At 42.4% G+C, this 17,082-nt stretch overlaps 1 protein-coding gene across 3 annotated transcripts in view; it reads right to left on the bottom strand.

The window, feature by feature from the left end:
• Positions 1-1,142: 1,142 nt before the first annotated feature.
• igsf9bb (immunoglobulin superfamily, member 9Bb) overlaps positions 1,143-17,082 on the bottom strand; it is a 195,939-nt gene continuing 179,999 nt past the window's right edge. For 2 of the 3 annotated variants that reach the window (XM_046307239.1, XM_046307240.1), the window contains exons 18-20: positions 9,486-11,138; positions 6,112-6,242; positions 1,143-5,280 (exon numbers count right to left, since the gene is read on the bottom strand). In XM_046307239.1, coding sequence (XP_046163195.1) covers positions 5,066-5,280; positions 6,112-6,242; positions 9,486-11,138 — 1,999 coding nt within the window. In that variant the 3' untranslated portion in view covers positions 1,143-5,065. Of the gene's footprint in view, positions 5,281-5,851; positions 5,924-6,111; positions 6,243-9,485; positions 11,139-17,082 lie in introns of all 3 variants that reach the window. The other variant, XM_046307241.1, reaches the window with a different exon arrangement.

Raw genomic sequence — 17,082 nt, 5'->3', positions numbered from 1 at the left:
AATTGTTTCATTTTAAATGGGATTTGGTTTCTCTCAGAAACAAAGCTAATTTTCAATAATATACACTACCGTTCAAAAGTTTGGGGTCACTTAGAAATGTCCTTGTTTTTGAAAGAACATTTTTTTGTCCATTAAAATAACATCAAATTGATCAGAAACACATTGTTAATTTTGTAAATGACTATTGTAGTTGGAAATGGCTGATTCTTTATGGAATTTTCTACATTGGCGTACTGAGGCCCACTATCAGAAACCATCACGCCTGTGTTCCAAGGACATGTTGTGTTAGCTAATTCAAGTTTATAATTTTAAAAGGCTAATTGATCAATAGAAAACCCTTTTGCAATTATGTTAGCTGAAACAGTTGAAAATGGTTGTTCTGATTAAAGAAGCATTAAAACTGGCCTTCTTTAGACTTGTTGAGTATCTGGAGCATCAGCATTTGTGGGTTCGATTACAGGCTTAAAGTGGCCAGAAACAACTTTCTTCTGAACTTCTCAGTCTATTCTTGTTCTGAGAAATGAAGGCTATTACGCCTCACAAGTCCTCAACTGGCAGCTTCATTAAATAGTACCCGCAAAACACCAGTCTCAAAGTCAACAGTGAAGAGGGGACTCCGGGATGCTGGCCTTATCTCAGACTGGCCAATAAAAAGAAAAGATTAAGATGGGCAAAAGAACACAGACACTGGACAGGGAAACTCTGCCTAGGCCAGCATCCCCGAGTCGCCTCTTCACTGTTGAGACTGTTGATTTACGGGTACCATTTAATGAAGCTGCCAGTTGAGGACTTGTGAGGCGTTAGTTTCTCAAACTAGACACTCTAATGTACTTGTCCTCTTGCTCAGTTGTGCACTGGGGCATCTCACTCCTCTTTCTATTCTGGTTAGAGCCAGTTTATGCTGTTCTGTGAAGGGAGTAATACACAGTGTTGTACGAGATGGAATAGTCTTCATTTCTCAGAACAAGAATAGACTGGCGAGTTTCAGAAGAAAGTTATTTGTTTCTGGCCATTTTGAGCCATGTAGATATTCCATTTAGTTTCCAGCTACAATAGTCATTTACAACATTAACAATGTCTCCACTATTTCTGATCAATTTGATGTTATTTTAAATGGACAAAAAAATGGGCTTTTCTTTGAAAAACAAGGACATTTCTAAGTGACCCCAAACCTTTGAACGGCAGTGTGTGTCTTTTAACTTAAGTTTACTCACATTTAAGTGAGGCAAAGTCAAATGGGTTTATGAATGAGGCTTACGTTTTCAAAGATTTCCATTGAACCTGGCACAGGCTAACAAAGAGCCTACAGAGTGTCCTATTTTCTTGCATGGAACAAAATGTTTTGTTTTTATTGTGAGTCCTAATTATTCACATGTCCCTCGGCCCTCACCAGCCACTAAATTCAGCACCGATATCAACGCTGTTATTTCACCAGAATTAATGACTTGCCCGGAGTAGTTCTCTGATACTGATGACAGTACTGTGACACTGCAAGCTAGAAATGCAGTCAATACTAAGTCAATGGGTGATCAAATCTGCCATAAGCGTCCAGTATCAAAATCACACAGCCCAACTAGACCTAACAAACTTGTCAAATTGTGATAATAATAAGGATTCATAGCCAGAATATGAATTAAACTATAACAATATTCCCTTTGAAAGTATTACATTAAATAATAGCTTGACCATTTTCACAACAAAAGCATCTTAAAACGAACATTGCATGTAGCATTAAATATTATATATTCTTACTAGAACTGGACAATAGTTCCTTATCTGAACCACTGACAATTGCTTTGGCGCAAGTAGTCACCCTTGTGGAAAAAGTGTTCTACATAAATACGATTTTCATTTATGAAATCCAAAATATTATGTAACTGCCTGCATATGTTGTCCAACTTATTTAAAATATATAATTTCATAATACATTGGGCAATATATGCTAAAATTGTATGTACAATATATTTAAATATATTTCATATTATAGAACATGTTCCTTGCATTTTGGATCTTCATTTTGATATAATTCTTTTGACGGAGGATTTGAAAATAAATGGCCGTGCCATAATAAGCAGCTACATATTTTCTTGTAAAACATTTGACATATTTCTGAATGCTACTGCCATAACAAACCACCTTGATGTTGACTTCACGTGTACAATTTGTGTTGAAATATCTACCTTTCAAACAGTTGAATTTATTCAAGCTTTACAGCTTCGATAAATCCGGTTGGATCAACACAAACTAAAGAAGATTTCAAGATCACCAGACTCAGAAGAGAATAGTATGCTAATTATTGAAAGTATCATCCTATACTGACAACAGTGTCCTTGTGTTTACAGGTGTAATGTTGGGGATTAACTGATTATTACAATATCCTGATCCTGCTGTCTGCACCAAAGGTAACTCTCCGGTTCAGTTTAGCCACAAATTGGTAATAAACCAGCCAAGTCCTGTACTGTCAAACAAAAATCAAGAAATGGTGGCAATTTGACACAAAAAAAAAGTCCAACCGAACACACTAACCTGGCTCCATAAATCCACAGTATAACTTTGAGACTTTCCTCTTTAGCTAAGTTTTTGTCTTCATTTAAATGTTTACGGTACACGACTTGGCATCTAGCCCTCCACAATATGTAATATGTTTATGCTGTAAAATACATACGCAAAGTATAAAAGTTCAACATATGAAAACATAAAATAAACATGAGCATTGTCATCCATGATTCAGACTCAATCTACACATCCTGCTTAAAAAGCACCAAGATGGATGTTGAAAGGCGTATGTACAGAGCATGTTGTTTAATGGTTATACTGCACCAACCTTAAAACATCCAGTATGATCAATTACAGTATCATTTCAGGTTGGTGGTATAGCTGTCATTCCTCTGAAAGTAGCAATACCACTTTCAGATTCAATGACCTTGTTAGCACCTGAAGTTGCAACTCTTAAGTGCCTTTATTGTACAGTATCAATAAGATACCCAATGAGAGACTTTGCTGGAAAGTATCGGCTTGCTGGAGATTTGTTAATATACCCGAATCTAAGTGCTAGCTTTCCATAATCAGAGACATTTCAAACCAACAGTGAACCAAACGGTTGCACCAAAATATATGAATAGGTCTCAAGTGCACAGTAGCACCTGTGTTCCTACATGTATGGGTGAAACCATTCCTAACACCCCTCTCCTTCTCTGACCATCACCAGATCACCCCCCATTGTCATGACTCACATGGTTCAGCTTGAATGAGTTCAGCTTTAATATGTCTATATCTATATGATAATGAAACATGTTGATTTATAAAAAAGAAGCACCCTTCAATGACAGAAAAACACATTTGAGAAAATAAAAACTTTAGCAGCTCTGCGTAGCCCTGTTATGCCACAAGAAGCCCCTCCATTGATCTTTCTATAGGGGAATAGACAACATTAATACAAGCACACGAAGAGAGAAAATGTCAAGGCTACAAATACAGGAAATGGCCAACAAAGGCAGTTACTTTCATAAACAAATAGAAAAAACAAAATAAAAAATAAACCGAAGCAGGCAACCAGAAGAAGCCCTATAAAAGGCCATCATAAGCCTTTTGTTCATTGAGTCAGGCCCTCCCATATGAATGAAAAAAATACTATAGTATACTATGGCACAAAATCCTATCCTCCTCTCAGTACAGTACACGTCGTTTTTATTGATTAAGGAAGTTGTAGTATTTTTGGCATTACTATAGTACTTTTTAAATATGGAGCCCTCAGAACTACTACACAAGGCTACAAAGTGAAGATGGTATCAAATAAAGAGCAGTAAAAGCAAAGATTTTGCTCCAGTGCAAAACCCTTTCCCAGACAATGCGACAGACCCAAAGTCCAACCTGAATAGTAACTAGGGCAGTAGCATGTGTTGTATAGAATGTGTGAGGTTGAATGTGTGTGGTTGCATGCCTTGAGTGGCATACAGTACAGTACACTTCTGTTTAAAAGGAGCCTAATCCCAACTTAATCCCTTCCCCTCGCCCTATTCAAAATAGATCTATGAGCCTATGTGCTTAGTTTAGGACAGATCTTCCCCACAAGGGGAATTAATGACCGTTTCCTTTATGGGGTTAAGTGATAATGACATGGAATTGAAGTTTATACAGAATAACTCAAATGTACAATCAACTTCTAAATGATTCCAGAGAAGAATGATTGATGGCGGCAACTGTACGTCCACAATATATCATATACTGTATGTAAAGCATAACATGCTCCATTTCCCTAATAGTCATTATGAACACCTCATTTATGGTGTGTCAAAAGACCAGAGACCAGAGATAGATTTTTGATGAGCATGATATCATCCTACAACTGTAAGTAGACCTACATCAACCCAAACATACTATGGTATATATATTGTGACCAATTAGATTTTTACATTAAGAATTATTCAAATTGTGTCAAATTTGAACAAATAAAATGCTTAAATAAGTCATAACAATAATAAAAACATACGACAATACAGTTGTGTTCAGCTAGCTGAGCCTTGTCATTGTGGTGCCATGTCCTGTGCTCTGAGGTATATTTTGTCGGACGTAATTGAGAACCTTGTGTGGATGGGATGAGTCTCTGAGAAGTGATATAGAGCTGGCAGAGTGAGGCAGGTGAGGAGACTAGGGTGAGCAAGGTGCTGTAAACTGAGACCTAACTAGGCTTCATGGGCTGTTTTGACACTGAGGCCATGAGCTAAGCCTCTTCTGCAAACAACAAAGTAATACTGTAGTATAAAGATGAGATAGTAAGTGAAAACCTCAGACGGATGGGTCCTTTTCTAAATGGTTAGAAAATGTGTTTGAAAATAATAAATGTTGAAGCACACAATATTGCTTTCCTCAAATTAAATGTTTTGCACTGGAGTAAAACTCTTGAAGATATTGGGTAGCCACCGTTTTACCGTTTTAATTTCTTTAAAAAAAATGTAAACCATTGATTGATGCTGGGGAATGAGCAAACTTTTAGACTGAGGGGTCATTTTCCAGGTGGGGTTTTGTGGTATGTTGGGGAAGAGTGTAACCTGACTCCCCCACAGGCTCAAAGGAAAGTGACATGGTCTGGGTCCATGTTGTCCATGCTGGCCAAAATGGCCTTCTGGTCCTCCTGGGGCGGGCGGCGGAACAGCAGAGCGGAGAAGCGGGCATACGGGTCCTGTCTGATGGGCCGTTTCTTCTTCTTGCGGAGGTAGAGAACTTCTTCGGGCTGGAGTACCTGAGAGGTGTAGTCCTGCTGGGTCTGAGAGGTGGAGACACCTGGAGGATGGGAGGGGGATAGCAACAGGCAGGTCAGAGGTGAGAGAGCCTTAGGTCAGGATAAGAGGGCAGAGGTAGAGAATAAGGGTCCTGGTTGCTATCGGACAGACATTGGGTGGGAAGGTAAGGGATGCAAAACACACAGGAAACCATGGGTCAGAAGACAGGGTGGTTGAGTTAGAAAATTAGCTCAGTTCCAATCCAGAGTAAATACTTTACACTGTACCACTCCCCATACCATACCACCATGTATGGTTATTTGTGCACAATATCCTTGGAAAGTGGATACTTATCTTAGGAGGGTTCAACTAAGTTCATAAGTTGGAAATGCAACATGAATAAGTGAGACATTGAATTGTATGATTCAAAAGATAAATGCTGTTATTTAACTGATCATCTACAGTCATTTGATACCAGTGTAAGTATTACTATAATTTCTGTCATGATTATGGAGAAAGTTGGTGTCAAAGTTAGGTTTCTGGAGAATTGCAGAACTCATTAGGGAACTACCTTGGTGTTCCCACCACTACGACAGAGTTATTGAGATGAGAAAAGTATCACACCATACTACCTTATCACACCATGGTGACGTGCCGCTGAGTAGATAGCATAGTATGATGCATATATGTAATCTGATTGACGCCTGTGAAAGAGGAAGTCCTTGATAATCCTGTTGTGATGAAGTCTCTCAAAACATAGATGGCAATTGAAAACAAATTTGAGTCAGCCAGACACAATATCTGTCAAATGTGTGGTATGCCTCAAAATGTACGTGTTAATCAACCAGCGTCTTACATCAGGACCATATATCCACAATGTCAGAGGCCTCACCTGTTTTTCTTCTGGACTTGGAGTTGTTGTTGTTGACCACCATCGTCTTCTTGGCCTTTTTAATACGTTGGTATCTCAGTGCATCAAACCTCTCAGACCCCGCAGGGGCACTCGGCGCACCTCGACGACTTCTGAACAAAAAAAGGAGGGAGAACACATGTAACCCTGAGGAACTTCTGTCAAGTGGGCCTTTCCTTCTACACGAGGCACTAAAAGTTCAAGAACCAAACCTTCTAAAGTCAGCTTCACATTACCTAAAGTTTGGAGCAATGAGACACCTGAGGTTTTTGACTGAACCAAGCTAATAGTTTGGCCAAACAAAATCAAGAGGAATGTTTGTGTGACTTGAATCTATAGTGTTGCTGTATTTTACACAATCTGTCCTATGATTTGTTGAATCTGAAAATAACAGGTGCAAATTTGAAAGAATATTGCAATTTGTAGAACATGAATGAGTATTCTCAGCCATCTCTTTTGTCTGCAGTCTTCCTATCCAGATACTGAGGCACTTTAAAACGGCAGCCCACAGATTCTGCACAAACACAACAGGTTCTCACAAGGCACGGAAAACAAATAGCATCACAAAGGGGCTGTCCTCCAGCTGTGGCTGCAGAGAGAAATGGAAGGCTGTTAGTGGAGGAGGGAAATCACAGCTGAGCGACAAAGCATCATCAATATGTATTCATAGACATGGATACTGTCTACAATGGGCTTCACCATGCTGACAGGGGGAGAGATGGCGGGAGGGGAAATGGCTACTTGGGAACAGTCACATAACGAAAGGTAAGCCAAAACCAAAACTAAGCACTCGGACAACAAATGTAACAAGAGTTTAATCAGATACTTGTTCTTAAAAATAAAATAATGAATAGCAATATTTAGCGATGGCATGCATGGCAGTTTGCACATGGAACAGGACTTTAAAGGGGAATACTGTGAAAAGCACTTCATAGGGCTGTGGTGTGGACCTAAAAATGATACTTTCCCCACAATATCAGTGCATCAACAGTTTTGGAAGGACACTTGCTTCACTTGGTAGTGAGAACTGTTCTGTAGTCCAAACTTACAAGTGTAATTAGGTTATTTGCGTGCTTTGTTTCATACTGACTGGAGCGAAGGGAGTTCAGACGGCTAATCACATAAAATATTTCCTAAGAGAATAGGTCCAAAATATTTTCATTTTGGTGTCATCATACAAAAACACCCTGAGTAAGAAAGGATAATATGTCTCCTGCTTGAGAGGAATGCCAAGAATGTATATGTTAAAGAGGACCTAACAGAGTGCCCATTGCCACAAGACCAGAGGAGAGAGTTATACTACTACACTCTTAGAAAAAAGTTGCTATCTCGAACCTAAAAGGGTTATTTGGCTGTCCCCATAGGGGAACCCTATGAAGAATCCTATTTGGTTCCAGATATAACCATTTTAGTTCCAGGTAGAACCCTTTTGGATTCGATGAAGAACCCTTTCCACAGAGGGTTCTACATGGAACCCAAAAGGGTTCTACCTGAAACCAAAAACGGCTCTACCTGGAGCCAAATGGAACCCTTTTTTCTAAGTGTGTACAGCCTGGACCACTTATAATATACACTTGGGTAGGCTTAGAAAAGGGCTGTTACAATTGTTATCATATTTGTCAGGTACATATCGTTTTCCTCTGATATCTACTACTCATTCTTACTGAAGACACAAAAGAAGGAACAAAAAAAAGGAGAAGTGCAGCTAAGCTGCCAAGGTAACACCATCATACAGTACATCATAATGCTTCTATAGCCAAAAGAACAGAAACATTTGGTCTGGGGCCTGCTTGTGCAAGGACTTTCTTGCAGCTTTTGTTGTGTACATGTCAGCTGTCATGGTAAAGTAAATCAAAACAAGCCTCATCGAAAAAATGACAAGTGTTGTTAGCATACATCTCTCAAGCATGAAGTTGTGTCAGGGATACGTGTCTAATCTCCAAATCAATTATCATAAAAGGTGACATATGCATACGTATGTCAGAATGCATACATTATTGAATACTGCAGAACTCAAAATGCATAGCTACTTTGAAAAAAAGGAAAAAAAAAAAACGGAGATGAACTTGACTGGAGTAACAAACTTAACAAAGCAAGACCCAATGACTCGTATTCCCCTTTAAAGGACGAGGTGATTCAAAGCCCCACCTGCTGCCCCCCCCCTTTCAGACATGGATCCAACCCTTACCTATTGTGGTGTAGAGGACCTGGTCACAACAACGCTGCCCAGATAGCTGAGATCAATAAAAAACAAAGCAGGTAAGACTCCAGGAGCCATCAAGAACGACCAACTGCCCCTAATCAATAATGATGGAGACATTGCAACACATGAAAGCGGACAGATCCCTGCAACACACTTCGCCCAACAAGCCTCCCCTGGCAGTCAGACCTGGGGGTGTCCTGGGGGCAATGGAGGGGTGGGGTTGGGGTGAAAGGTTCAGGGAAGAGGCGGTTCATGCAGTCAGGTTACTAAGGATGAAGATGGGCCCCCCTGTGCCTGCTGAGATGGACTCTCCTAAAAGAACCCTCTGCATTATAAATAAGGAGTCCTAAAAGGCCTAAGAGTTATACACAGCAATGGCATTTGTTTTGTCTGAGAGTCAATTGGGATGCACATATGGGATTCCTCCTGTTGGGTGAAAGCAGGGTAAAGCATGAAACACATGGAAAACCAGGGATCCTGTGGTGATGTCTCTCTTATTCCAGGCTTTTAGGGGCTTGTATCAAACAAACTGCGCAATGTATTTGAAATGGTTTAGATAATAATGGCATTTTCTCCAAAGACTTAATTTAGCCCTGAAAGGTCTGTAAGGTAATCTGTGAAGCAAAACATTTATCATCTTCTCAGGTCACAAAGTAGTTGTTCCACCGAGTCCAGATTTAGAGGAAAATGTGCAAATTGTGATTTGTTAAAAGACAAGTTTGGTACAGTACTTGCTTCACAGATTCCATGGATGGATATTTGAAAGTTGATTTCTGATATGAAAAGCAGCGTTAATCGATTTGAGAATGACAGAACTCCTAAGCCCATCAAATAAATCTATACAGCAAAATGCCATTGCAATAAATTATGTAAGAGTCCTTCGGTCAATTTGTCGTCAAGAACTCGATCCCTTAATGAAATCATATCTCAAGTCTAAAAACTAGAATCAATCGATCTTTACTTAAAAAATGTTTACATCGAGTCCAACCCCAATTTGACCCCAATTATCCCAATTGTCCTGACAAGTGCATTTAGTAGAACCATAATGGTCCTCAATGTCACTGTGTTCAGAACACAAAGCAACCTAACAATTTAAATAAATGTGTACTGGCGCAGATAAGTAAATCCCTCCCTGAAGGCCTAGTGCACCTACCCTGAAGCTGACAACTGGGGTGGAGAGGGCTCACACGGAAGGACCTCCTCCTCAGTTCTCCTCTGGGATGGCATCTGCCCAAACATGTTGCTGCTTTCCACAGGGGGTGATGGGGACTGGGATGGGTAGCTTGTGGCGGAGGTGGCAAAGGCCATGTGGGAGCGGTAGCTGGGACTTGCCCTTCTGCTACCTTGGCCATGGGCGGGAGAGGACGAGGGAGAGGACCTCCAGGAGAAGCTGGCTGAAGAGGGGGGAAGCAGGGTAATCTCAGACATCTCTGGAGGTATGGAGGGCTGGACAATGCTGGGACGGGGACGGGGTCGCACTACAATCTCTGGGGAGCCCTCGTGGGAACTAAGGGGATTCTGGGTGAGGGGCGAGAGGCGGGAAGGTTGGAGAACCATGATGCTAGGCTCCATCCTACGAACCTGCCTGGGACTGAGCCGGGGGGTGGGCTCGAACCACCGGGTGTCCAAGCTACTGAATGTGCTAGGGCCACCCATGTGGGCTGCTGGGTCGAGGTAAGGCAAAACTGGCACACCCATACCGTGGCTTGTGTGTCTTAGCTGCCCTAGACTCTGCGCCTCTTGCATAGCTAAACGCTTGGCTGGAAGGCCCCGAGGCTTGAACGTGCTGGGAGACTTGCCTGGACGGCTCTTTGGGGCCTCAAGCTGCAGGACACCAGGGTATGAGGGCACCTGGAGGGAGGAGGGCTGGAAAGCAGGGGGAAGAACATGGGGAGGAGGAAAGAAGGGTTCCCGGTGGAGATGCAAAGGGTGGTGGGGTGGAAAAATGAAGTGGGGCCCTTCCAGACTCGCAAAGGGGAAATCGGGTCTGTGCCAGATCTCCGGGGTGCGAGAGGAAGAGGTGAGCGTCAGGGGAAGAGGGAAGCTTGAGACGCCATAGTGTAGAATATCTCCTTCCCCCATCTCCTCAGGGATGCGGGGGTGACCAAAGGGCCCTTCGGTGTGGTAAGGGGGTGATGACATGACAGAGCTCAGAGGGCTGGTGTCAGGCATGTAGAAAGGGGGTGGAGGCTCGGGTTCCCCAGGGCTGCTAAGGTAACCGTAGAAGTGACCGTGGCCATGGGAGAAGGCTCTGTGGTGCAGGGAGCCTCGGATCTGCCCCGTGGCCTGGAGCCGACTGCTCTCCATGATGGTCATACCTTCCATGGGCCTCTGGAAGCGGGGGCTGTAGGCCGGTGGTTGCAGGTAAGACTCCTGGCTGGAGATTGGGGAGATCTGGTGAGGTCGAAGGGTTGCCATGACAGGGGGCATGGGCCCGGGATCGTCGTTCTCCTCGTCCGACTGGCGGAATTCGGGATAGAGGTCCGATTCTTCAACAAAGGGGAAGCCCTCGATTCGCCTGGGCTTGATAGACATCATCTCCATGTCGCTGGGGTCCATGACGAAGCGTCCGTCGGGGCCTCGGCTGATCAGCTCGATGGGTGTGGTTGCCTCCGCTTCGTACTTGGAGACACTGTACTTTTTGCTTGTTATTGCTCGCTTGGTTTTCTTGTACAGGGAGAGTTCATCCTTCTTCGCAGGACTCTGAGGGATTTTCTTCATGCTCATGCCATGGCCGTCCTCTGAACCCTCCGATGGTGGTTCCATGGAACGCATACTCTCCGGACTCACCTTACCAGAGGAGGACCTGAGAAACAATGGAAAGACAGAAGGCTAGTCAATGTTTGCTCAACGACCTCCTTCAACTTGACTCGGCAAACACCCAAACTAAGCCCATCAGTCGATGCTTTTACTGTCAGGCATAATTTTAGCTGAAAATTACGATCAAATATATTAAATAAAGTCTCCAGTAAGAGATGACAAGCCATTCATCCACAAAAAAAGGCTTTTCAAAGAGCCATGCTTTAGGTAACAAAATAAATATCAGATTATGTGCAGTTACAAGTTTAGTTTGAGCCTGAAGTTCAATTGGGGATTTCAGGCACTGCTACCATGCCCCAATGATTTGATCTGACAAAACAGGGATCGGATGTTATACATTTTGTTATGAATAGAGAATGGATATGGAGGGACCATGTGCAGCAGCAACTTTAGGGTTTTGGACTGCTCTCCTATGCAACGTCATACATTACTTGATATGCAGACACTATTGAGTTATACTGTAGGTGCATGGTCTTGGTAGGGAGTCAGATGATACATTGAGTAAAGTCTCCTTGGTGTACATGGTTAACAGACCTATGTTGTCTGTTCACATTCCATTTGCTCAACTGCATCACTTGAACAGCTCATGAGGAGACTGTGCTGATCACGAATCATGTCAGATTGAGTAATACATTTCCATTGTGCAGTATACTTTTCTCAGTCGTGGTAGTGTAATTGATGTGAAGTCAGTCACAACATTAAAGTGTATTTCAGTGGAATAACAATGCTTAATGTGTTTTCAGTACCAGCTGACATTTCCATCGGCTTTTCATAAACCTATGATAGAGCCAACCAGAGGCAATGACTAACATGCCCTCACCCCATCCACACATTCCCATTGCCCAGACACTGCCATCCTTAGGATTCAGGTGACCATCTTTAGCCGTGGGCATCCGTCCCTTTTGCCATCATTTTTTCCCCAAAAAATCTTGTCATTACTCCAACTTCCCTGGACCACAAACTCTCGAGCCTCATTCACACTGTATGTATTTGTGATGGCTAGATTTACATGTTATCTGAATTTCAAATTGTGCTTTGCATGCAAGGCAAAATTTTCAGAATATCAACTTAGAAAACAGTCAATTCTAAGGGCATCATTGTAGAAATCAGTCTATATGTATTTTTATTAGTATGGGTTTTATTCATTTGGAAGAAATGTGAAATACCATTTAGTCAAGAGAGTATTTATGTTACACCAAGAAATGAGGAATAACAAGCATTTTCCAGAAAAAAAGAGAGCAAAATCAGGCTGTTTTAATAATACTTTATTCTGAGTACCAAAATACAATGCAAGGCTGAGGCTTTTTAGTATTTCACTAAGGCTTAGCTGTGCTTGTAATGGCTGCGGTGGCAATGGAGGGGCTGAGTTTCCAAGGCAACTGACAGTCGATGACCCGTATTGAAAAACAATGACGTTCTCGCTGCTACGTATGGAAAGCTGCAGAAGGCACCGTCTGTCGCGGTGCAGGCTCTTCAAGTATAGTGCGTGACATAGGCAAACACATCTGCCTCCACTGGACACAGTGCACACCCACATTCAAGACACTTCCAGCTAAATATTCAATATCTACTACTCACGTGGTTCATAACATCTAAAACTACATCAACAAGTTCAATACATAGAAAATAGCTATCAGAAGCAATGTTATCTATACACATACTTCAGTCTTGATAGAACTCGTCACAGCTATAAAATGTTATACTGTACGCTGGCTTGTTTATTTGTTTCTATAAACATCACCTTTGAATAGAGTATTTGGCATCTGCTGAATGTGCCATTGTTCATGGTAAGATTTTCACCGCTCAATTTATTATGAGGCAAAGATGTATTCACACTGGTTATAGAATGACTTTTAGCAGTAAAGCAGATGAGGACAATACATGCATGTAAGAGTGACAACCTCATGAGGGTTCTCTTGATCATCTCTGGTTTGAATACCATGCTGTAAAATGACAGGGGCTTAGGGATGAAACATTACACCTCTAGTATGTCACTGTATGTGCTGTACTGTGCCATGAGCTCGTCTACAGTACCATGAGCACCATTTGGCACCATCGCTGTATGCTTACTATTACACATACGCTAATAAACTTAACAATTAAATACTCGACTTTTCAAGGAATCTAACAGAATAGCCGAGAGTAAAACAGCAAACGCATGGAAAAGAGGGCCAGCGTTTCTACTAGGATGTGACAACGCATCTGCCAGGAGAAAATCCGGTGTGCAGGGGTGGGGTCGTCACAAAGAGATTCAGGGGCTGCTTGGCTGCAAACAATCTGGAAGGACACAAGGTACATTCAGCTAAGACGTTTTGTGACATACCAACCTGAGGGAGATTGACAGTATGTTGTCCGTTCTGCCTCAAAAAATAGTTATTGTTAATGACAACAAAGGAACAGTGAAAAAAACCTGCTTGCCTGAAGATGAGACAAACTAGTGAGACCACAGCGAAATGACCTGGGAATAAGTATTTATGTTAGAACTGACATACGCTAAGTGTAAAAAACAGTATGAACACCTGCTCTGTCCATGACATAGAATGACCAGGTGAAAGATATGATCCCTTATTGATGTATCTTGTGAAATCCACTTCAATCAGTGTATATGAAGGGGAGGAGACGGGTTAAAGAAGGGTTTTTAAGCCTTGAGACAGTTGAGACATGGTTTGGGTATGTGCGCCATTCAGAGGGTGAATGGGCAAGGCAAAATATTTAAGTCCCTTTGAACAGGGTATGGTAGTAGGTTCCAGATGCACCGGTTTGTGTCAAGAACTGCAATGGTACTGGGTTTTTCACACTCAACAGTTTCCCGTGTGTCTCAAGAATGGTCCACCACCCGAAGCACATCTAGCCAACTTGACACAACCGTGGGAAGCTTTGGAGTCAACATGGGCCAGCACCTCTGTAGAATGCTTTTGACACCTTGTAGAGTCAATCCCCCGACAAATCGAGGCTGTTCTGAGGGCAAAAGGGGGGATGCAAATCAATATTAGGAAGCTGTTCTTAATGTTTTGTACACTCAGCGTATAACCACTACGTATTGTGTGACTACGTACTGCTGACAGCCAGATGAACATTTCCAAAAGTCTCAAATCTATGCTGTAAAAATAATAATTTTTGTACTTTGGTAACACTTTACTGAAAACATGCATGTTTGTTATAAGCATGTATGAACCTTTGTCGTATAATACGCTTATAATATGTCTAGCTATGAAAGAAGTCCTATGATGCATTATAACAGCATAATGCATTACACCTGCACGTTTTAAGTAAATTGTTACCGGTACTGAATGATAACATTTTTATGGAAACATATTTGCTATGTTTAAAGTCACAATCTGTGACTAATCTAACATTCATTCCCAGTCAAAAGTGCTGTCCTTACATTTGTTTGTAAACTGTGTGGGTGGGTCTTGGTAACTGCCACAGAGTTATTTGAATGATGTGTTAAAACTGTGGTTTTGGAGCCGAATAGCCCAAACTTCAAATAACTCTGGGAGTAATTTGCACTTTTGACAGAGAAAGAAAGTATAATGGGGCAGTAATAACACATTGTCATCATTTGTGAATAACTGTCAGCTTCTCTTGAATATCGATCTCGCCGATGTTATCAATAAATGTTAGATGTTATCAATAAACCAAATCAATTGCTTTCCAGTTGTTGTACACCAGACCTGTTCCCTTTGTATAGCCATGCCATACGGTGACTTCCAAATACATCCCAGACTTCAAATGCCATTGTTCCACCTGTGCTAGGTTTTCAACCGGTCGGGCCGGAGCCATGGGCTACTCCCGGTGCATGGTACAGGAGGGCAGTTAGGGGGTGGGGCGTGAGAAGAAGCAGCAGCAGCACGACCAATGAACTCCACAAGATGAGAAGAGAGAGAGGAGGATTCTGGGTATGTACGCCCAGTAGAAACCTTTAATGGGACGAGGTTGGCTGTCGACTCAAATTATAGGCAAAATGGGATTTTGGATCATTCTCAACACTGGAGTGGTTTCATCTTACATGTACAGCATGGCGGTCAACATCGGGGGCAATTTTTACCATCTCTGGAGAACTGAATACATTGCCTCCTGTGCAATGTTGAATCAGGCACTTTTATGACTGAATTATTTATATTGATTGTAGGTACACCACATGCCGTGGCTTATATGTCAATTAGAGTTTGGAGCAGTCTGATCGCGAGTCAGATGCCTTTTTTTCCCCGAATCTCAAAATCCTTGTCAGTCCCGGCTAATATCGCGCTACGTTTGTGCACGCCTCAGGGGATACCATTAATCGTACTGGTTCAAATTGCTATTTGATCAATTTCCGGAAAAAATCTGAGATATCGGGATCTAGGGCTTTCATCCAAATTTGAATGTATTTAAATTCAGCTTAACAGGTTTCTGGAAGAAGGGCACGTTGTACCCGACAATGCTGTACACACATCACCCCCAGCTGGACACCTAAGACTATGACATCTCTGGAGACTATAAAACACTATGACCCCAGGTAGGTTGCTTAGTGCATATCTTTTTACAGCTGTAATTTTTCAATCATTTTGCATCTCCTGTGAGTGGACCGCGAGGGTGCTTAGGGCCCCAATTGCTCGAACCGGCGTGTGACCGTGCCCAGCACAGGAAGCATGCGGCCAAGCCAGCCAGCAGCATACTGACTGAGGGGCGGGCTGAACAAGGTGCAGGTAGCCACACTCACTGAGGGCTGGAGGGCGGGGGCCGGTAGCTGCTGGCGTCTTGCCCCTCGCAGTAGGGCTCTATGCCGGGCAAGGGGCTAAGAGGAGTCCTGCGGTGGAAAAAACAGCAGAGACGGGAAGAGAAGGAAGAGAAAGAGGGGAGAAGAGGGAGGAGGAGGAATGCAGTCAATGAGGCTCCAGAGCTTCCACATGTCCAAACACAGAAAGAGAGAGAGAGAGAGAGAGAGAGGGAAGAAAGAGGAGGGAAAGAGAGAAAGAGAAACGGGGAGGGACAGAGGGAGTGAGAGAGTCCAAAATAAAAGGCTAGGTAGGGAGAGAAAGATGGAGAGAGATACAAAGACAGAGAAAGGGGAGGAGAGGACAGAGAGAAATATAGAGCAAGAGCCAGAAACAAACAGAGGGGAAAAGAGAAGACAGGGAAGGAGTGAGAGATACAAGAAGAGATTTGGCCGGTGCACGTCTGACAAGTTCTCCATTTATTAGGCACAGTCATACAGCGTACAATTAGAAACCCACACATGACAGGAAGAAATACTGAGTACTGTGGAAGTCATGCATTTCAGAGGGAACGGGGGTATCCCTACCCTTTGTCTGACTTTGGTAGCAGCACATGCACACCTTTGTTCCTATGACTTCTGGGAGACATTCCCCTTTTGTAATTTCAACCCTAAACCTATCGGCAGTTAATAGTTCATATTGGTGGGATGGAGTAAGCAAAATAGTATATTTAACTGATTAAGAGCAAGGGGAAAGGATACAGCTGTTACGTTAACATCAGCATGGTGTGTACATGTAACTGCTGACACAATTTACTAGTTAGTAGTAGGAGATAGTTTGGTAATTGATTTAACTGTAGAACAGACACATACGATGAAGTGGTACCAAAAACATAACAGCAATTTCTTAGTTGCATGTCTTAGCACCTATGCTCTATTCTTAGAGTCAGAAGAGGTTAACATCACTTTTAGTGCAACACCGTTGGGAGGCTCTGTCATTGAAGTACATTCTATTACTCTTACGTGATATGTAGTGAGCTGGAGTGCAATTGGCTTGGGTCAACATTTACAGACACCAATAATGACAGCTTGGCCTCCATGTAAAGTGGGGTATTGGATAAAAAAATACCACACTGAAAACAATGCATTAAGCATGGGTGTTGTTGTACTTCTGTTCTCTATTTGCTGTGACTATGTTCAACTCTTACATGGTTCAACAGTGACAAAAGAGATT

The sequence above is a fragment of the Oncorhynchus gorbuscha genome, linkage group LG16 (genome assembly GCF_021184085.1).
Source record: "Oncorhynchus gorbuscha isolate QuinsamMale2020 ecotype Even-year linkage group LG16, OgorEven_v1.0, whole genome shotgun sequence".
In the NCBI taxonomy this organism is placed as follows: domain Eukaryota; kingdom Metazoa; phylum Chordata; class Actinopteri; order Salmoniformes; family Salmonidae; genus Oncorhynchus; species Oncorhynchus gorbuscha.
The sequence above is the reverse complement of the archived record's forward strand: the minus strand, read 5'-3'. Positions and strand labels throughout refer to the sequence as shown.